We start from the raw sequence: 22,235 nt of genomic DNA, 5'->3' as shown, positions 1-22,235 counted from the left end.
CACTCACCCGAAATCCTGGGCAGTGGGGGCGGGAATGGGAGCCCCGCGTGGGAGGCAGGGAGTGAGGGCGCTTAATTAGGAGGCTTGATTAGGAAGCAGCCCCCTCCTCCGCCTCCGCACGACGCAGCCCCGCTTCCCGCCTCCTCTCCTCCCTCCTTTGCCAGCTCCAATTTTATCTCTGCTGGTGAAGCCGGAACTGGAAGCAACTCAGAGGAGGAAGGAGAAATTTCTCCCCACGTTCAGCCTCTTGTCTGTTATTTGATAATTGGGGGAAGGAAAACCTTGCAGCACCCAACCAATGGGAAGACGAGGGAGGGAACGTGTGCATAGGGAATAAAAGCTCATTCTTTGCTCCCGCTGGACTGTGCCTGCTTTGGACCCCCGCTTTTGCAAGGCCGTATTGTCCTCAATAGGGACGCGGGTGGCGCTGTGGGTTAAACCCCAGAGCCTAGGGCCTGCCAATCAGAAGGTTGGCTGTTCGAATCCCCGAGAAGGGGTGAGCTCCCATTGCTCTGTCCCTGCTCCTGCCAACCTAGCAGTTCGAAAGCACATCAAACTGCAAGTAGATATATAGGTACCTGTTGTAGACAAAATCTGCCCATATTCCCTTATGGGGGACACAAGAGCCTTTACAGAGTCCTTTGCAGGTTCTCCATCAGTTGGAGAAAATAACAGAGGCCAACCAGAGAATATTGAGAAGCAAAGCAGCCAGTAAGCCTGATCTTTATTGAACTGTTGCAACAGGGTGCTCCCCTCACACGCAGGAGAACGGAGGAGGACCCAGAACAAAAGTGTGCCTGCCCTTATATAGCCCTTTTAAATTCCCTGCCCTCAAGACCACCCCTCCATACATCATACATACATCACAGAAAAGGCGGTCTGCAACAGAAATTTGAATATTGTTGCTTTTCCTGTGCTGCTCCAGACATGTGGTCCACATATCTATGTATGTGCTTGGTTGGTACATTTATGAACATTTATTATATATAAGACCTTAAATTTTTTTATTACATACCGCTCCAGCGGGAAGGTAAATGGCGTTTCCGTGCACTGCGCTGGTTCAGAAGCGGCTTAGTCATGCTGGCCACATGACCCGGAAGCTGTACGCAGGCTCCCTCGGCCAGTAAAGTGAGATGAGCGCCGCAACCCCAGAGTCATCCGCGACTGGACCTTATGGTTAGGGGTCCCTTTACCTTTAGTCCTCAATAAACTCTTTACTGCTTCACCAATTTTGTTCAGATGGTGTTTTAAGGAAAGGGGATCAAGGGTCTCAGGACCCACTTCTTATAATGTATGAAGTAGCTTATAGCAAAAAAGCCTAATAACTCTTCTGGGTAACTGAATAAATTATTTTAATAAATATTTAAATGGAGAACATATTTTGCCTTCTCATGTTCATGCAAACATGGTTCTACTCCAATCTCACTTAGTATTAAATTGTGTGTGGACATAGCAGACGCCACAGAGATTTCTCCAAGTGGTTCTTTATAGTAAGCTGGAACTGAACTGAACAGCAAACATCTCAGCCGGCCTGCTTTTATAGGCAGCCGGCTGTCAACACTGTAACAACAACCACCTAGGGTTTCCCGCCTAAATTGACTGATGTGGACCCGAGTGAAAACTATATACACAATACCCCTGGTGGCCAGGATGAGAACCTCATAGTCCCCACTTCCACCTCAGCAAAGAATTTTTTATACAGAAATCTCCTGGACAGAAGTCTCCCTGTTTGCATTACAGGGAAGGCTCAGCCTCTGTCTACCTTATTGCACACTAATTACACACAATGTCTTTTGCCGTGTCCTGTATTCTCCTCAAAGAAACACTCCAGAGACACAGGAACAGTGACAGGCGGCAGCAGCAGCAGGAGCTAGACAGATTAGCTGGGGATTTTGATCCAGAAAAGGAGCAGACCGGGAAAGGTTAAGCAGAACCCCACCCCCCGGGGTCACCCTTAGGTGTGCTCAGTCTTCACCTGCTTCATGACTCCACCTTGCATGAGAAAGAAGGATGGAGCTCCAGGAAACAGGAAGTGGTCCTTCAACCAGCCAGGACATCTCACCATCACATACAGATCCAGTCTCCTGCTGGGGAGTCAAGATTGGCCCTGGGATGGCAGAGAGAGGAAGGGTAGGGACCAGCGCCAGAAGGAATGGCAGGGCTCCAGATGCTCCCTTGGACCCCCCCCTCCCTTGACACCAAGGGGAGCTCCTCTTCTGGGGCTGAAAGCATTCGCGTGGAGGTTAGTTTTTGTTAGGAGTGCAAGGAAGGGGGGAAAGGAAACGTAAAACACACCCACACACCAAGAACTGAATGAAAACAGGCCTGGCTGAAGGAATAGCTACTGGAGAGCATAATCTGGGGTGTAGATGTAATGCTCACCTGCCTCCCTGGACTGGTCTTTTCTTGGGGTCAGGGAGCTGAGGTGGTCGATCAACATGAAGTTCCCAGGTTACCTTTCCTTCTGGTCAGCTATTCCAGCTCTTGTCTCCTCCCCATTTCTTTCTTTATGGAGGGGCAAAGGCTATGCACTTTGTATAGATGCAACTACAACCCACAACTGGAATCTTCTGGGTGCACTGAGATCCCCCCCCCATAGAATAGATTCCCTCAGCATCTTGCCCCACCTCCCAGAAGGCAAGATCATCTGGTTAAAGTGTTTGTTTTGGACAACATTATATTGCATTTATCTTTATATCAGCAGTAATAAATATATTAACTGGGTTATGAATAACAGTTTAGATACTCCTTCCTCCTGGGCCGTGTTCAGAAAGTGGTGGTGGGAGATGAGTGTTCAGACCCCTGGGCTCTCACTTGTGTGGTGCCTCAGGGTTCTGTCCTCTCCCCCATGCTTTTTAACATCTACTGTACATGCAGCCGCTGGGAGAGATTATCAGGGGGTTTGGGCTGGGTGTTCATCAGTATGCAGATGATACCCAGCTCTACCTTTCTTTCAAATCAGAACCAGTGAAGGCGGTGACAGTCCTGTGTGAGTGTCTGTTGGCGGTTGGAGGATGGATGGTCGCAAACAGATTGGGATTGAATCCCGACAAGACAGAAGTACTGTTTCTGGGGGACAGGAGGCGGGCAGGTGTGGGGGAATTCCCTGGTCCTGAATGGGGTAACCGTGCCCCTGAAGGACCAGGTGCGCAGCCTGGGAGTCATTTTGGACTCACAGCTGTCCATGGAGGCACAGGTTAAATCCGTGTCCAGGGCAGCTGTGTACCAGCTCCATTTGGTACGTAGGCTGAGACCCTATCTGCCCGCGGACTGCCTCGCCAGAGTGGTGCATGCTCTGGTTATCTCCCGCTTGGACTACTGCAATGCGCTCTACGTGGGGCTACCTTTGAAGGTGACCCAGAAACTACAACTAATCCAGAATGCAGCAGCCAGACTGGTGACTGGGAACGGCCGCCAAGACCACATAACACCGGTCTTGAAAGACCTACATTGGCTCCCAGTACGTTTCCGAGCACAATTCAAAGTGTTGGTGCTGACCTTTAAAGCCCTAAACGGCCTCGGTCCAGTATACCTGAAGGAGCGTCTCCACCTCCATCGTTCTACCCGGACACTGAGGTCCAGCACTGAGGGCCTTCTGGCGGTTCCCTCACTGCGAGAAGCCAAATTACAGGGAACCAGGCAGAGGGCCTTCTCGGTAGTGGCGCCCTCCCTGTGGAACGCCCTCCCACCAGTTGTCAAAGAGAACAACAACTACCAGAGTTTTAGAAGACATCTGAAGGCAGCCCTGTTGAGGGAAGCTTTTAATGTTTGGTGTATCATAGTATTTTAATATTCTTTTGGAAGCCGCCCAGAGTGGCTGGGGAAACCCAGCCAGATGGGCGGGGTATAAATAATAAATTATTATTATTATTATTACTGTCAACATGAACTTTGTCTGAGGTTTCAGACATACCCATTTTGTTCAAGAAAGATGCAGAAAATACTTTTCCTTTTTTATTCTGGGCACTTGACTTCTCCCATCCTGCTACCATCCAGGCAAACGTTTGGGGCAGATATCCAGGGCCCCACTCAGCAGCAGCAACCGGGGGAGGAGGAGGCCCCACAAACATTTCCCACATTTTGAAGTTAAATGATACAAAGCCCCTTCAAGAATTGACAGAAGCTTACCAGGGTACATTTCCTACTAGTCAGCTATTCAGGCTCCTCATTCCTCCCCATTTCTTTTTGGAGGGTCAAAGGCTATGCACTTTGTATAGACGTAACTACAACCAACATCTGGTATATTCTGGGTGTACCAAGGGGGCCTCCTTCTGCATTGTCAGCAAGTGACAAGTGTCCTGGAACAATCCCCAGTGTCTCTACAGAAAATGTTACTGATGGGCTTGTAGGGCCAGGGGACAGAGGCAGTCTGCTAGGTGGATAGGGTTGTGGGATAGAAATGTCAATAACCAAAGACTGAACTGGAATAAATGTGTAACCTGCCTCAAGATTCTTTGTGGTTGACTGCCACAAAAATAAGAGAAAGAATAGAAATACTTAAATGCCCCTATTAATATTAATGAAATAAAAGAAGGAATTGTGACTTCTAAGAATGGTAAAGTCCCTGGTGCGGATGGCATTTCTTTAATGAATTACAAAAAATTGGAAGAGATCATATTACCAATGTTAGAAAAAATAATGAACAAAATTTTAGAAGGAGGACAAGTGCCAGAATAATGACAAGAGGCCCTAATTACATTGATACTGAAATATGGACCCAATTTAGAGTAAATTAAGATTTATAGACCAAGACAAATTTACAGCAACGTAAGATTGGTAGTAGATACAATAGTATACCTAGAAATGAGAGCAGATAAAAAGGCAGCCAAGATCTTGGTGGATGCGGAGAAAGCATTGGATCATGTTTTGGGGGCATTCATGCAAAAAACTTTGGAAATGATGAGTTTGGGTGAGAAAATATGTAGTGGTATAAAAGCGATTTATAATTCCCAACAGGTCAGACTAATTATAAATGGTGAAACATCAGAAGCTTTTAATATCTCTAAGGGAACAAGACAGGGCTGCCCTCTTTCTCCTCTGCTCTTTATCACACTTTTGGAAGTGTATTTGAAAGCAATAAGAGAAGACCCTAGAATAGAAGGAATTAAAGTTTGACAAAGGGCCTATAACAGGGGTCTGCAACCTGCGGCTCCGGAGCCGCATGTGGCTCTTTTACACCTTTGCCGCGGCTCCGGGGCGGATACTAGCGAGGGGAGGAGGCGCATTGTGCGCCCTGACACTCCCCACTGTGGCGCGCGCTGTACTGGCTGTGACGTCGCATGGGGGCGGTGCGTGCGTTAGTCACGCACCGTCCCAACGTCACCTTCCCGCCCACTGTCAGATCAGAGGGCAGCGGCGCGCATGCTTTAAATGTCGCAATGGTTTTGCGGCTCTCAGTTGTTGTTTTTCTTCGGAAACGGGTCCTAGTGGCTCTTTTTGTCTTAAAGGTTGCAGACCCCTGGCCTATAAGGTCGGAGCCTTCGCAGACAAGCTAATAATTACAACAGAAAACCTTCTAGAGCAGCGGTTCTCAACTTGTGGGTCCCCAGATGTTGTTGGACTACAACTCCCATCATCCCTGAGCTCTGGCCTTGCTAGCTAGGGGTGATGGGAGTTGCAGTTCAGCAACATCTGGGGGCCCACAGGTTGAGAAACTGCTCTAGAAAGTATTATACAGTGGTACCTCGGGTTACATATGCTTCAGGCTACATAAGCTTCAGGTTACAGACAGTGCTAACCCAGAAATAGTACCTCGGGTTAAGAACTTTGTTTCAGGATAAGAATGGAAATCGTGTGGTGGTGGCATGGCGGCAGCAGGAGGCCCGAATAGCTAAAGTGGTGCTTCAGGTTAAGAATAGTTTCAGGTTAAGAATACACCTCCAGAACAAATTAAGTACGTAACCCGAGGTACCACTGTATTAAGACCTCCCCATGTAAATTAGTGGATATTTCCTAAGGTTCCATATTGACTAAAGCTTCTCCGCTGTGTGAGTTTGCCAATGTAATGTAAGTTTATCCTTCCTGTTGAAGCTTTTTCCACATTCAGTACATTTAAATGGTTTCTCCCCCGTGTGAGTTCGCTGGTGTATTCTAAGGTGTCCACTTTTACTGAAGCTCTTTCCACATTCAATACATTTAAATGGTTTCTCCTCTATGTGAGTTTGTAGATGTCTTCTAAGTATTACATTTTGACTGAAGCTCTTTCCACATTCAATACATTCAAATGGTTTCTCCCCCATGTGAGTTCGTTGATGTATTCTAAGGTGTCCACTTCTACTGAAACTCTTTCCACATTCAATACATTTAAATGGTTTCTCCCCCGTGTGAGTTCGTTGATGTATTCTAAGGTATTCATTTTGACTGAAGCTGTTTCCACATTCAATACATGCAAATGGTTTCTCCCCCGTGTGAGTTCGTTGGTGTCTTCTAAGTGCTCCACTTTCACTGAAGCACTTTCCACATTCAAAACATTTAAATGGTTTCTCCCCCGTGTGAGTTCGTTGATGTATTCTAAGGTATCTATTTTGACTGAAGCTGTTTCCACATTCAATACATGCAAATGGTTTCTCCCCCGTGTGAGTTCGTTGGTGTACTCTAAGGTGTCCACTTCTACTGAAGCTCTTTCCACATTCAAAACATTTAAATGGTTTCTCCCCCGTGTGAGTTCGTTGGTGTATTCTAAGTGCTCCACTTTGACTGAAGCTATTTCCACATTCAATACATTTAAAAGGTTTCTCCCCCGTGTGAGTTAGTTGATGTCTTCTAAGGTGTTCACTTCTACTGAAGCTCTTTCCACATTCAATACATTTAAATTGTTTCTCCTCTGTGTGAGTTCGTTGATGTCTTCTAAGTGTCCCACTTCTACAGAAGCTCTTTCCACATTCAATACATTTAAATGGTTTCTCCCCCATGTGAGTTCCTTGGTGTATTCTAAGGTCTCCACTCTTACTGAAGCCCTTTCCACATGCAATACATTTAAAAGGTTTCTCTTCTATGTGAGTTTGTACATGTCTTCTAAGTGCTCCACTTTCACTGAAGCCCTTTCCACATTCAATACATTTCAATGGTTTCTCCCCCGTGTGAGTTCGTTGGTGTATTTTAAGTGTTCCATATTGACTGAAGCTCTTTCCACATTCAATACATGCAAATGGTTTCTCCCCCGTGTGAGTTCGTTGGTGTATTATAAGTGTTCCATATCGACTGAAGCACTTTCCACATTCAGTACATTCAAATGGTTTTTCCCCTGTGTGAGTTCGTTGATGTATTCTAAGGTTTCCATTTTGACTGAAGCTGTTTCCACATTCAATACATTTAAATGGTTTCTCCTCTGTGTGAGTTCGTTCGTGCATTCTAAGTGTTCCATATCGACTGAAGCACTTTCCACATTCAGTACATTCAAATGGTTTTTCCCCCGTGTGAGTTCGTTGGTGTGTTCTTAGTGCTCCATTTTTACCGAAGTTCTTTCCACATTCAATACATTCAAATGGTTTCTCCCCTGTGTGAGTTCCTTGATGTTTTCTAAGAGTTCCATTGTCCCTGAAGCTCTTTCGATAGTCAGTACATTTAAATGGTTTCTCCTCTATGTGGATTCGTTGATGTGTCCTCAGTCTTCCACTGTGACTAAAGCACATCCCACGTTCCAGGCATTTAAACTGTTTTTTTGTTCTTCCCAATGAATTCACAGATGGCTCCATAGAATTCTGGCCATCATGTTCCTCACCTGTTTGGGAATGCGGAGGAAGGGGAAGAGAATCCTGTTAAGACTTACAAGAAAGGAACTGAACACACGTCAATTGCAATATGCACCTTCTCCTATTTTAACACTGTCTCCTTTCTCCACTGTCCTATCTATGTTCCAAACTTTTAGGAATGCAGATAATGGCAAGAACAACACATGGTCATTCCATTCACACTTAATAAACTGCATTATTTTATAATCTATGGTGGAATTGGCTTCTTAGACACATCTCTGTATTTCTCTTTTTCCAGGGAGGAAATGATCACAGGTTCGAGTAGCAGTCTCTCCTATTACTAAGAAAACTGAAGTGTTACTTTGCCACATGTAACTGTAAAAATATTCCAATATATTAGTATCCCCAAACATCCCCCAGATGTTTTGGGACTACAATTCCCATCATCCCTGACCACTGGTCCTGTTAGCTAGGGATGATGGGAGTTGTAGTCCTTAACATCTGGAGGGCCAAGTTTGGGGATGCCTGTATTAGAACATAAGAAGAGCTTGCTTGATTGGGAAAAGGCCCACCTAGTCCAGGATCCTGTTCTCACAGTGGCCAGCTAGATGCCTGTGGGAAACCAGCAAGCTGGATTTGAGTACAAGAGCCCTCTGCCTTCCTGTGCTTTCCAGGAACTAGTATTAAGAAGCATAATTGCCTAGGACCACGAGGGCAGAGCAGAGACGTCAGTCTAATCCTCTTTTTTCAAGCTATCCAAATTGTTGGCCATCATTCCTGTAGGATGGAATTCCATAGATTAAAAATGCAGAAATACAACTAAGAACACTTTCGGACCACAAATCAATAATTCTTGAACTAAAAGGCGAGAAAAATACTCCATTTAGAGTGTTGCTCATATTTTGGGCAATAGAATGAAAGGTGTTTTAGCAGAAAAAAATTCAGCACAATCAGGCCTGCTTTCTACCAGGACGTCAGATGAAGGAAAATATTGTTACGATATAGAAGCAATGCAGCTGCGAGATGCTAGCTTGAAAACATCACATGATGTTGGGACTGTCCGTGGGAAACAGAGGGACAGTCAATTCAGTGTGAAGCACCGGAATTAGCTCAGAGTGTAATATGAGCTGTACAGGAAGTACAGGAAGTGTTTGTCATTCGACTGCTGGAGCTTGAAGAGAGCAGTCATGTTTTTTGTAATGCTGCAAAGACAGAAATAAAGGCATGTAAATACGTTTCTGTCTATCTCTTTTCCCTGCTGGGGGGGCAAGAAAGAGGGGGGGTGTTCTTCTCACACTGAGAAGGATCGCCTATCGCGACCTCTGCCTGGATCTCGCTGAGGAATGCAGACAGGGAGGTTAACAGGAGATCAAGCCGGGTGCCTGGAGAGTTGCCAGTTACTACTCATATAGGCTTGAATCCCGACAAATATAAGGAATATAATTGATATTATTCAATACTTGGAAGTAAAAATTGAGAAAAAAGCGGGCTTAATGTTTATAGATGCTGAAAAGGCTTTTGATAATGTTTCATGGGCTTTTATGAAAAAGATAAAAGAAAAAATGAATTTTGAGGAAGCATTTGGGAGAGGAATTGATGCAATTTATTTCTACCAACAGTCTATGCTGATTGTTAATATGGTGATAACAGAAAAGTGTAAAATAAGGAAGGGGACAAGACAAGGATATCCCCTATCACCATTATTATTTATTTTGGTATTAGAGGCCCTGGTGAGGAAGACAAAGTGGAGAAATTAATTACAGGAATAACAGTAGAAAATAAAGCATATAAATTAAAAGCTTTCACAGTTCACCTTGTAATTACAGTGAAGGATTCCATAAATACTCCACCGAAGGTGGTAGAAAAGATGCAGGACTTCGGGCAGGCCGGGGGCTTTAAACTAAACAAGAATAAGACTCCTCAATGCCTTGTTTGCCTCAGTCTTCTCCGATAAAGAAAACAATGCCCGACCTGAAGAATTTGGAGCAAATGATTCAGCAGAGGAAACACAGCCCAGAATAACTAAGGAGATAGTACAAGAATACTTGGCTAGTTTAGATGTATTCAAGTCTCCAGGGCCAGATGAACTGCATCCAAGAGTATTAAAAGAACTGGCAGATGTGATCTCAGAACTACTGGCAGTCATCTTTGAGAATTCCTGGAGAACAGGCGAAGTCCCGGCAGACTGGAGGAGGGCAAATGTTGTCCCTGTTTTCAAAAAGGGGAAAAGAGAGGACCCAAATAATTATCGCCCAGTCAGTCTGACATCAATACCAGGGAAGATTCTGGAGCAGATCATTAAGCGAACAGTCTGTGAGCACCTAGAAAGGAATGCTGTGATCACCAATAGTCAGCATGGATTTCTGAAAAATAAGTCATGTCAGACTAACCTGATCTCGTTTTTTGACAGAATTACAGTGGTACCCCGCAAGACGAACGCCTCGCAAGACGGAAAACCCGCTAGACGAAAGGGTTTTCCGTTTTGGAGGCGCTTCGCAAAACGAATTTCCCTATGGGCTTGCTTCGCAAGACGACAGCCCATAGGGAAATCTCAGGGACAGCGGGGAAGCGCAGCGCGTCTTCCCCACTGTCCTCGGACCTCCTCCCGCCGCCGGCTTCGGAACGAAGCTCTGATGCCGGGCGGCGGAGGGGGAACGCCTCCTCCCGCGGCGCGGCATCGGGACGAAGCTCCGATGCCGGGCGGCGGAGGGGGAACGTCTCCTCCCGCGGCGCGGCATCGGGACGAAGCTCCGATGCCGGGCGGCGGAGGGGGAACGTCTCCTCCCGCGGCGCGGCATCGGGACGAAGCTCCGATGCCGGGCGGCGGAGGGGGAACGTCTCCTCCCGCGGCGCGGCATCGGGACGAAGCTCCGATGCCGGGCGGCGGAGGGGGAACGTCTCCTCCCGCGGCGCGGCATCGGGACGAAGCTCCGATGCCGGGCGGCGGAGGGGGAACGTCTCCTCCCGCGGCGCGGCATCGGGACGAAGCTCCGATGCCGGGCGGCGGAGGGGGAAAGCCTCCTCCCGCGGCGCGGCATCGGGACGAAGCTCCGATGCCGGGCGGCGGAGGGGGAACGTCTCCTCCCGCGGCGCGGCATCGGGACGAAGCTCCGATGCCGGGCGGCGGAGGGGGAACGTCTCCTCCCGCGGCGCGGCATCGGGACGAAGCTCCGATGCCGGGCGGCGGAGGGGGAACGCCTCCTCCCGCGGCGCGGCATCGGGACGAAGCTCCGATGCCGGGCGGCGGAGGGGGAACGCCTCCTCCCGCGGCGCGGCATCGGGACGAAGCTCCGATGCCGGGCGGCGGAGGGGGAAAGCCTCCTCCCGCGGCGCGGCATCGGGACGAAGCTCCGATGCCGGGCGGCGGAGGGGGAACGTCTCCTCCCGCGGCGCGGCATCGGGACGAAGCTCCGATGCCGGGCGGCGGAGGGGGAACGTCTCCTCCCGCGGCGCGGCATCGGGACGAAGCTCCGATGCCGGGCGGCGGAGGGGGAAAGCCTCCTCCCGCCGCGCGGCATCGGGACGAAGCTCCGATGCCGGGCGGCGGAGGGGGAACGTCTCCTCCCGCCGCGCGGCATCGGGACGAAGCTCCGATGCCGGGCGGCGGAGGGGGAAAGCCTCCTCCCGCCGCGCGGCATCGGGACGAAGCTCCGATGCCGGGCGGCGGAGGGGGAACGTCTCCTCCCGCGGCGCGGCATCGGGACGAAGCTCCGATGCCGGGCGGCGGAGGGGGAAAGCCTCCTCCCGCCGCGCGGCATCGGGACGAAGCTCCGATGCCGGGCGGCGGAGGGGGAACGTCTCCTCCCGCCGCGCGGCATCGGGACGAAGCTCCGATGCCGGGCGGCGGAGGGGGAACGTCTCCTCCCGCCGCGCGGCATCGGGACGAAGCTCCGATGCCGGGCGGCGGAGGGGGAAAGCCTCCTCCCGCCGCGCGGCATCGGGACGAAGCTCCGATGCCGGGAGGGGGAGGGGGAAAGCCTTCTCCCGCCGCCCGGCATCGGATGGCTTTCCTGAAGACTTGGGGTGGGAGGAGGGTTTTCCTTCCCACCGCCAACATTCAGAATGCTGTTCTGAATGTTGGCGGTGGGGAGTAAAAACCCTCCTCCCACGCAAGCCCCGGGAACAGAGGGAAAGCGCTGCGCCCCTTCCCCTCTGTTCCCGTACCTGTCCTGAAGGCTTGCGGTGAGGAGAAAAGCCCTTCTCCGCACCGCCAGCCTGGCAAGCGGTTTCCCTAGGAACGCATTAATTGATTTTCAATGCATTCCTATGGGAAACCGTGCTTCGCAAGACGAAAAACCCGCAAGAAGAAAAAACTTGCGGAACGAATTAATTTCGTCTTGCGAGGCACCACTGTACAAGCCTGGTAGATGAAGGGAACACAGTGGATGTAGCCTACCTTGATTTCAGCAAGGCATTCGACAAGGTGCCCCATGATATTCTTGTAAAGAAGCTGGTAAAATGCGGTCTTGACTATGCTACCACTCAGTGGATTTGTAACTGGCTGACTGACCGAACCCAAAGGGTGCTCATCAATGGTTCCTCTTCATCCTGGAGAAGAGTGACTAGTGGGGTGCCACAGGGTTCTGTCTTGGACCCGGTCTTATTCAACATCTTTATCAACGACTTGGATGATGGACTCAAGGGCATCCTGATCAAATTTGCAGATGACACCAAACTGGGAGGGGTGGCTAACACCCCAGAGGACAGGATCACACTTCAAAACGACCTTGACAGATTAGAGAACTGGGCCAAAACAAACAAGATGAGCTTTAACAGGGAGAAATGTAAAGTATTGCACTTGGGCAAAAAAATTGAGAGGCACAAATACAAGATGGGTGACACCTTGCTTGAGAGCAGTACATGTGAAAAGGATCTAGGAGTCTTGGTTGACCACAAACTTGACATGAGCCAACAGTGTGACGCGGCAGCTAAAAAAGCCAATGCAATTCTGGGCTGCATCAATAGTATAGCATCTAGATCAAGGGAAGTAATAGTGCCACTGTATTCTGCTCTGGTCAGACCTCACCTGGAGTACTGTGTCCAGTTCTGGGCACCACAGTTCAAGAAAGACACTGACAAACTGGAACGTGTCCAGAGGAGGGCAACCAAAATGGTCAAAGGCCTGGAAACGATGCCTTGTGAGGAACGGCTAAGGGAGCTGGGCATGTTTAGCCTGGAGAAGAGGAGGTTAAGGGGTGATATGATAGCCATGTTCAAATATATAAAAGGATGTCATATAGAGGAGGGAGAAATGTTGTTTTCTGCTGCTCCAGAGAAGCAGACATGGAGCAATGGATCCAAACTACAAGAAAGAAGATTCCACCTAAACATTAGGAAGAACTTCCTGACAGTAAGAGCTGTTCGACAGTGGAATTTGCTGCCAAGGAGTGTGGTGGAGTCTCCTGTTTTGGAGGTCTTTAAGCAGAGGCTTGACAACCATATGTCAGGAGGGCTTTGATGGTGTTTCCTGCTTGGCAGGGGGTTGGACTCGATGGCCCTTGTGGTCTATTCCAACTCTATGATTCTATGATTCTAAGTTTTTGGTAAAAAACACAATGGAGCAAGACCAAAAGAAATTACAACAGAAAACAGAGTTAGTTATACATAACAAAGTCAAATACTGGGATATCTGTTTGACAGCTAAGAATATTAATATTTTTAAGGACAATTACAAGAATGAGTGGAAAGAAGTAAAAAGAGCTTTAGAGATATGGGGAAGAATGAATTTATCATTTTGGGGTGGAATATCAGTAATAAAAATGAATGTATTGCCAAAAATGTTATTTTTATTCTAAGCAGTCCAGGCAATAGGCAACACAGGATGCTTTGAAAAATGGCAAGAAGATATATCTAGGTTTATCAGACAAGGGACGAAACCAAGTATAAAAAATAAATTATTAACAGATGTAAGAGAGAGAGAGGAGGTTTCACCCTGCCGGATTTGAAACTTTATTATGAAGCATCCTGTATCTGCTAGAACCGGGAATGGATTACATTAGAAAACACAGATACTGTATTTTAGATCTGGAAGGACACAAATAATGTATAGCATGCATATTTATGGTAGGAAAAGGCCAAGGTGCATAGAGCTTTTCAGAATCATATAGTAAGAAAACCAATGTTTAGGGTATGGGAGAAGTATAAAAATTTGCTTCAGTAAAAAACACCCTGGTGGCTTTCCCCCTTGGAAGCAATATCTCTGAAAAAAATTGAATATGAGAAGTAATTGGCCGACTTACAGAGAGGTGTTAACTGCAGTTGAAAACCAACTGAAATTAAACGATTTTGAAGAGATAAGGGAAGCTGTACCTGACTGGTTACAGTACCATCAACTAAACGATATCTTTAAGATAGACAAAAAGAAAGGTTTTAGTTATGAGACATCACAATTTCAAAAAGAACTCTTAGTTCTTGGGAAAGGGACTTAGGACATAACATACAAATGGCAGATTGGGAGAGGCTTTGGAAAACAAATCTGAAATTCACAGCTTGCTGTTCATTGAAAGAAAACTACATGAAAATGATGTACTGGTGGTATTTGACTCCTAGTAAGTTATCTAAAACGTATAGAGTAAGTTCAAATATCTGCTGGAAATGTAAAGAAGCGGGCACCTTTTGCTATATGTGGTGGTCATGTAAGATAACAGTATCATTTTGGGAAATGGTATATAATGAAAAAGTAGAGACATCACTTTGCTAACGAGCGCAGTGAAAACCAGGAAGCAAAAAAAAAAAAAAGGCTGGGGAACGCACGGGATGAGGGGCAGGGGAGCGTGCTTTTTACTTCTGCAGCTTGTTTTGAGGCAGGATAGATTTGAGCATTGTCTGGGTCCCAGTGCCCCTACTCCTTTTTAATGCTCCATTCTATTGCTGCCAGTGGCTGTTCATTACTCAAACTGAACCTGATACCAGTAGCCACGTGTACAAACAAAGTAGAAGGCTGCAAGGAGGAGCGCTTTTACACAGCTAATAGCGAATCCCCTGCAATCCAAGTCCTGATCACTTGCTCAAATCTATCCTGCCTCAAAATAAGCAACAGAACGAAAAGGCTGCAAACTGTTAAATGGAAAAAAAACCCAGGCACAGGGCAAATACCTTAGGTAAAATAGTAAAGGGAGACAGGTGATTCAAAGCCAGCAGGCACTTTTAAAAGTGGTGCGCAGCCAGCAATAGCTGCAGAAGGTCCGCCCGCTCCCTAAACGGAGCAATGAGGCTGCAGAGGGACGGCAGGACACAGGAGGGGAAGGATCGGGAAGGATAAAATTTAAGCAACCAGCAGCAAAAACAAAACAAAACCAACCTCGAGCTCTGAGCCACCAGCGCAGTGAAAACCAGGAAGTAAAAAAGGAAGGCTGCTGGAGACTGCAGGGCAGAGGATGAGGGAGAGGGGGAAATTACGCAAATTCCCCGCGTCTCAGCTGATCCGCTGGCTCCTTGAGCCTGCACACTAAACAAACATACAGCTCCTGTCCCTCTTAGTCTGACTCTGATATACCAAAATAATGTATCTGAAGAAGTGTGCATGCACACGAAAGCTCATACCAAGAACTAACTTTGTTGGTCTTTAAGGTGCTACTGGAAGGAATTTTTTTATTTTGACTATGGCAGACCAACACGGCTACCTATCTGTATCTGATATACCAGTAGTTTATTAAATAGTTTAGTACAACATTTGATTCAGAATATTTTCCCCCCGTTTTCCTCCTCTGAAAACTAGGTGCGTCTTATGGTCCGGTGCACCTTATGGAGCAAAAAATACGGTACTATCAGGACCCATGAAATGGATGGAGCGAAGTCATGTGATTCAGAGAATCTCAGGAATTGATTATATAAATGTATTTGATATAAACTTGCAGTTGTAAAAACCAATAAAAATATTTCAAAAAAAGGGAAGTCCATAGATTGACTATGCTTCTGTTGATTCATCATTTGCAAACCCAGAAATAGGGGCTCCTGTTTTTGAACTTTTCCTCGGAAACCGAAGAGCTTCCATTTTTACTGTTGCACAGCAAATTTAAGTGTCCCCCCCCCATCGTAATTAAGGTTTTTTTCCATCCCACTTGTATCCTTGAGCAGCTATTTTAAGTCCCCCCTCCCATTGTAATTAAAGCTTTTTTCATCCCATTTGTTCCCTTGCACAGCTGATTTAAGCCCCCAGCCCATCAATATTCAAGCTGTTTCTGGTTGCAGTGTTCTGAGGTGACATTTGGTGCTTTAGTTTTTTCCTACTTTTTGCATTTTTGTTTGTGTGGCTTTTTCATTTTTGATTGTGGCTTCTTTTTTAATTTTAATTTTTATCATCAACAATACTGTCTTCTTTATTTTATGGTACAGAACATTGATTACTGCTTTCATTTCATGGATCAATGGTCTTGTTAGATAGTAAAATTCATGTTAAATTGCTGTTTTAGGGGTTGTTTTTAAAAGTCTGGAATGGATTACCGTATTTTTTGCCCTATAGGACCCACTTTTTCCCCTCCAAAAATGAAGGGGAAATCTGGGTGTGTCCTATGGGGCGAATGCATGCTTTCGCTGAAGCTTGGAGAGCGAGAGGGGTTGGTGCGCACCGACCCCTCTCGCTCTCCAGGCTTCAGGAAGACATCCGCAGCCTAGGCAGCCCTGCGGGAGGTCCGCATTGATGTCTAGGCTGAGGATAGCAGCCTGCCGCCCAGCGCGAGGGACGCCCTAAGGCAGAGCGCCCCTCACGCTGGACAGACATTGGCCAGCCCCACAAGCTCGGGGGACAGCAGGGAGGCGCAGCGCCGCCATCCCGCTGTTCCTGGACCTGGTTCGGTTTCCCCGACCTGCTTTGGGGGGGGGGAATAAAGGGGGAAAAAATTTCCTTTATTTCCCCCCCAAAAAAACTAGGTGCGTCGTATGGGACGAAAAATACGGTAATCTATTTTGCATTACTTTCTATGGGAAAGCACGCCTTGGTTTTGAAACGCTTTGGTTTTGGAAGTCTTCCGGAACCTATTATGTTTGAGTACCAAGGTACCACTGTAACTCCTAAGATTTAAAATCCTGGAGGAAGAAAATCTGCCCCCCACTACAGTGGTACCTCAGGTTAAGTACTTAATTCGTTCCGGAGGTCTGTTCTTAACATGAAACTGTTCTTAACCTGAAGCACCACTTTAGCTAATGCGGCCTCCTGCTACTGCCGCACGTTTTTTGTTCTCATCCTGAAGCAAAGTTCTTAACCAGAGGTACTATTTCTGGGTTAGCGGAGTCTGTAACCTGAAGCGTATGTAACCCGAGGTACCACTGTACTTTATGAAAGGGATTCAAGAAACAAAGAGCTGCTTTGGAGAAGGCCTCACACCTTCCTTCTTATGTTCAGGAACCTCCTTCCATTTGTCTCCTCTCCATCCTTTCCTCTTTCTCCCTCCACCATCCATCTATCCCTCTCCCCATCTCCTCTCCCCTGGAACTCACCAGATTTCTCCAAGGGTCCTGGGAGGGAATGCTCAGAGGTTGTGGGGAGGGATGCGGGAGACAGCCTGACCAGGTCAACCGTCCATCTTCCTCCTTCCATCCTGGCCAGGGTTGCAGGTTCAGTCTCAGCTAGGTTTGCAGGTTGAGCTTCCTGAGGAGTGCAGAATCCAGAGCAAGTTGCAGCTTCCTGGGAGGGAGAGAAGAAGCAGCCAAGGGAGTCTGAGAGCCCCTGCAGGGATTCTCCTGCCCAAGACATTCTGCTGCCCCTGGAGAAGCCCCAACTGGGCACCCCCTTCCCAAGAGCCCCCACCCATTTTCAAACACCTTTGGCAATTCCTTTCACCTGCCTGTCCCACCTCCCTTCCTAAGGCTGGATGGTACGCACATTTGTGGCCTGAGAGTAGATCCCATGGAACTTAAGAGTTAATCTGCAAAGGACTGCTCTGAATACATGGGTGGCCCTTGCATGGAGAAGAAGGAAGCCCTTTGCTTGCATCTGGACCCCCTGGGAGAGGCGGGGGATCCGCCCACTGCTCCCTCCGCCCTCGCTGCCCCCTCCTCTGCCCTCCTGCCCTGCAAACACCCTTTGCTCCTGTTGCTTCAGGGGAGAGAGGCAGGAAGAGCCTTCAAACCCATCCCTTAACTCCTCCGCAGCCAAGTGAGAGGGGAAGGAGCTGCAGTTCACTTCAGATACACACATGGTTTACTGGGATTGTGAATAAACACGTCCTCTGCCTTCCATGCGGTGGGAGTGGGGGGGTTAAAAGTGGTGAGGAGCCCCCCTCCAGTCCTTTTGGGAAACAGGAGCTTTGGTCAGGAGTAAACAACTTATATGGCAAGTTCACAAGAGAAGCAATTTGGAGCACTGCTTGCTCTTACTATGTGTTTGGACCTAGAGGACAACATACACGTTTACACCACGGGATTCCTTAAAGAGGGCATTTCTTTATATTTGAGGGCCATTTCTACAAAACTGTAGTCTTATGATGGCAGCCCTATATAGGGAAGTTTTCGATGTTTTAAAATTTTTGGTGTTTTTGTTGGAAGCCGCCCAGAGTGGCTGAGGCAACACAGTTTTTATTTATTTATATTATTATTATTATTATTATTCCCTCCTAAGCGCATCTTGCTATGCATGCTGGTCAGAGACTTTGTCCCAACCCCCCCCTTGACCGCAAGAGGGCTTCCTATTTTTACTGCTGTTCTTTAAATTTCTATACTGCCCTTCCTCCAAAGATCACAGGGCAGCTTCCAATAATAATAATAATAATAATAATAATAATAATAATAATAATAATTTTTTATACCCCGCCCTCCCCAGCCAAGTCCGGGCTCAGAGCGGCTTACAAGCAATAATAAAAACAAGTTGAATGATTACAACTTAAAAACAAAATTAAAATACAACATTAAAATATTGAAACATTAAAATATTAAAATGTAGCCTCCTCGCAGGAGGAGAAGGAAAGAAAAAAGAGAGGGAGGGAATCAAACTGGCACCAAGCCAAAGGCCAGGCGGAAGAACTCTGTCTTACAGACCCTGCGGAAATATATCAGATCCTGCAGGGCCCTGGTCTAATGAGGCAGAGCATTCCACCAGGCCGGAGCCAGAGTTGAAAAGACCCTGGCTCTGGTTGAAGCCAATCTAACTTCCTTAGGGCCCGGGACCACTAGGGTGTTGCTATTTATGGACCTTGAGGCTCTCCGTGGGGCATACCGGGAGAGGCGGTCCCATAGGTATGAGGGTCCTAGGCCGTGAAGGGCTTTAAAGGTCAAAAGCAGCACCTTAAATCTGACCCTGTACTCCACCGGGAGCCAGTGCAGCTTGAAAAGCACTGGATGAATATGTTCCCATGGCAGAGACCGCATGAGGAGCCTCGCTGCAGCATTCTGCACCTGCTGGAGTTTCTGGGACAGTTTCAAGGGCAGCCCTGCGTAGAGCGAATTACAGTAGTCAAGCCTGGAGATGACTGTCGCATGGATCACTGTGGCCAGGTCGGGGCGGGAAAGGTAAGGGACCAACTGCTTGATGCGGCGAAGGTGGAAAAATGTCACCTTGGCTGTTGCTGTAATTTGCGCCTCCCTGAAAAGGGAGGCGTCAAGGATTATACCCAAACTCTTAACGGAAGGCAATGGCACTAATTGGGCCCCCACAAGAGAAGGGAGTTGGTCTCTCATCCCCATGCCATCCCGACCCAGCCATAGGACCTCTGTCTTCAAAGAATTTAGTTTCAATCGGCTCCCACGAAACCATCCAGCTGCCAAGCATCTGGTCAGTGTGTCGGTGTGGCCGAGTCGGTGTGGCCATCCATCAGCAGATAGAGCTGAGTGTCATCAGCATATTGGTGACAGCCCAGCCCAAAGCTCCGGATAATCTGGGCAAGGGGGCGCATAAAGATGTTTAAAAGCATCGGGGAGAGAATTGTGCCCTGTGGCACTCCACACACCAAGGAGTGGTGCGAAGACATTTCCCTCCCTAGTGCCACCCTCTGTCCCCGACCAGAGATAAAAGAGCACAGCCAGTTACGGGCTATGCCCTGTATCCCCACGTCTGCGAGGCGGTGGTCCAGAAGATCATGATCGACCATGTCAAAGGCAAAGATAATGATCGACCATGACAAATCTAGAAGGATCACCAGTCCTGACCCGCCTCGATCCAGTTGTCTACGGAGATCGTCTGTTAGGGCAACCAGAGCCGTCTCGGTCCCAAAACCAGGACGGAAACCGGACTGAAATGGATCTAAAGCCGATGTTTCCTCCAGAAACCAACCAAGCTGTTCGGCAACCGCTCTCTCAATTACCTTACCCAAGAGAAAAACAGAGATGCATAGCAGAGTAAGAAATAAAAACAACACCCCCCAACTCAGTTGTAAAGTCCATAGATTGTTTAATAAGCCAAACCCCTGGGAGAAGAGCAAGGCTTTCGCCTGTTGCCTAAAGATAAGGTCCTCCTCCGAGGGGGTCTTCTGCTGGGGTATAGATACTAAATTTAAAGTGGTACCTTGGGTTAAATACTTAATTCGTTCTGGAGGTCCGTTCTTAACGTGAAACTGTTCTTAACCTGAAGCACCACTTTAGCTAATGGGACCACCCGCCACCGCGCTGCTGCTGCGTGATTTCTGTTCTCATCCTGAAGCAAAGTTCTTAACCCGAGGTACTATTTCTGAGTTAGCAGAGTCTGTAACCTGAAGCGTATGTAACCCGAGGTAGCACTGTAATACTATTAAGGCGATCCTGGCCAGCAATGCCCACCCCTCTCCCCTCTCCCCCCTCCTTCCCTGCAACTCCCTTTCCACCAGATCCATGCAGGAGGAAGCTTCTCCCCCCCCCTTCAAGCCCCCTTTAAGGAAACAGCTCCCTTCCCTCCCTTCTCCCCCTCCCCGTCCCGGGGCTTCTCATCCTGGACCCCCTCGAAAAGCCCCTTCCCTCCTTCCCCGCCACTGGCTTTGCACTCACCCGAAATCCCAGGCAGCGGGGGCGGGAATGGGAGCCCCCGCGTGGGAGGCAGGGCGTGAGGGCGCTTAATTAGGAGGCTTAATTAGGAAGAAGCCCCCTCCTCCGCCTCCGCAGGATGCAGCCCCCCTTCCCGCCTCCTCCCCTCCCTCCTTTGCCAGCTCCAATTTTATCTCTGCTGGTGAAGCCGGAAGTGGAAGCAACTCAGAGGAGGAAGGAGACGTTTCTCCCCATGTTCAGCCTCTTGTCTGTTATTTGATAACTGGGGGAAGGAAAGCCTTGTAGCCCCCAACCAATGGGAAGAGGAGGGAGGGAACGTGTGCATAGGGAATAAAAGCTCATTTTTCACTCCAGCTGGACTGTGCCTGCTTTGGCTCCCAGCTCCTTCAAGAATATATTGTCCTCACTAAGGGCTTGCCGATCAGAAGATTGGCAGTTCGAATCCCCGCGAAGGGGTGAGCTCCCATTGCTCTGTCTCTGCTCCTGCCAAACTAGCAGTTCGAAAGCACATCAAACTGCAAGTAGATAAAGAGGTACCTGTTGTAAACAAAATCTGCCCTTATTCCCTTATGGGGGTCACAAGAGCCCTTATAGAGTCCTTTGCAGGTTCTCCATCGGTTGGAGAAAATAAGAGGCCAACCAGAAACTATTGAGAAGCAAAGCAGCTAGTAAGCCTGATCTTTATTGAACTGTTGCAACAGGTTGCTCCCCTCACAGTCAGGAGAAAGGAGGACGACCCCGGACAAAGGTGTGCCTGCCATTATATAGAACTTTTAAATTCCCTGCCCTGGAGTTCAAGACCACCCCTCCATACATCATACATACATCACAGAAGGGGTGTAACCCAAGACCACCCCCCACCAACATCATACTTACACCACAGAAAAGGTGGTCTACAACAGAACTTTGAATGTTGTTGTTTTTCCTGTCTGCCAGGTTATGTCATAATGTCTTATCTGATTGCCTTTCCTGGTAGTCTGGCCATTCCTTTGAGACGGTGATTACCCAATTCCTGAGACAATGGGAAGGCCCCTCCCCCTCCCTCCTTGCACGGAATACATTTCGTCAGTTTGGGAGTCAAAATGGTTTCAGGACGGTCTTCCTGTGCTGCTCCAGAGACGTGCTCCACGTATCTATGTACGTGTTTCATTGGTACATTTATGAACATCTATTATATATAAAAGGGACGCGGGTGGCGCTGTGGGTAAAACCTCAGCGCCTAGGACTTGCCGATCACAAGGTCGGCAGTTCGAATCCCCGCGGCGGGCTGAGCTCCCGTCGTTCGGTCCCAGCTCCTGCCCACCTAGCAGTTTGAAAGCACCCTTAAGTACAAGTAGATAAATAGGTACCACTTTCTAGTGGGAAGGTAAACGGTGTCCTGTTTGCTGCTCTGGTGCCGGTTCGCCACAGCAGCTTCGTCACGCTGGCCACGTGACCCGGAAGTGTCTGTGGACAGCGCTGGCTCCCGGCCTCTAGAGTGAGATGAGCGCACAACCCTAGAGTCTGTCAAGACTGGCCTGTATGGGCAAGGGTACCTTTACCTTTACCTATTATATATAAAAGGCCTTAAATTTTTTTGTTACATAACGCTCCAGCGGGAAGGTGAACGGCGTTTCCGTGCACTGCTCCGGATCGCCAGAAGCGGCTTAGTCATGCTGG

General features: G+C 48.3%; 2 protein-coding genes across 2 annotated transcripts in view; both read right to left on the bottom strand.

The window, feature by feature from the left end:
• The window catches only part of LOC308580787 (uncharacterized protein), a 59,179-nt gene that overhangs the window by 17,520 nt on the left and 19,424 nt on the right, over window positions 1-22,235 (bottom strand). The gene's annotated exons all lie outside the window — the stretch shown is intronic.
• LOC308580848 (uncharacterized protein) lies at window positions 5,071-20,642 on the bottom strand. The gene is made up of 3 exons (XM_081183075.1): window positions 20,580-20,642; window positions 17,127-17,313; window positions 5,071-7,720 (listed from the first exon to the last, which is right to left on the bottom strand). Exons 2-3 carry the CDS (start codon window positions 17,224-17,226, stop codon window positions 5,970-5,972), a joined length of 1,851 nt encoding a protein of 616 aa, XP_081039201.1. The 5' UTR covers window positions 17,227-17,313; window positions 20,580-20,642; the 3' UTR covers window positions 5,071-5,969.

Source organism: Podarcis bocagei, assembly GCF_964188305.1.
Source record: "Podarcis bocagei genome assembly, chromosome: 2".
NCBI classification, from domain to species: Eukaryota; Metazoa; Chordata; class Lepidosauria; order Squamata; family Lacertidae; genus Podarcis; species Podarcis bocagei.
This window is presented reverse-complemented; position numbering and strand designations above follow the sequence as displayed.

Excerpts from the sequence above, each read along its gene's own strand:
- LOC308580848 (XM_081183075.1), bottom strand. The coding sequence starts at position 17,226 with ATGGAAGGAGGAAGATGGACGGTTGACCTGGTCAGGCTGTCTCCCGCA. Across the intron at positions 7,721-17,126 it reads AGGACCCTTGGAGAAATCTG|GTGAGGAACATGATGGCCAG; the intron begins GTGAGTTCCAGG and ends ATTCCCAAACAG.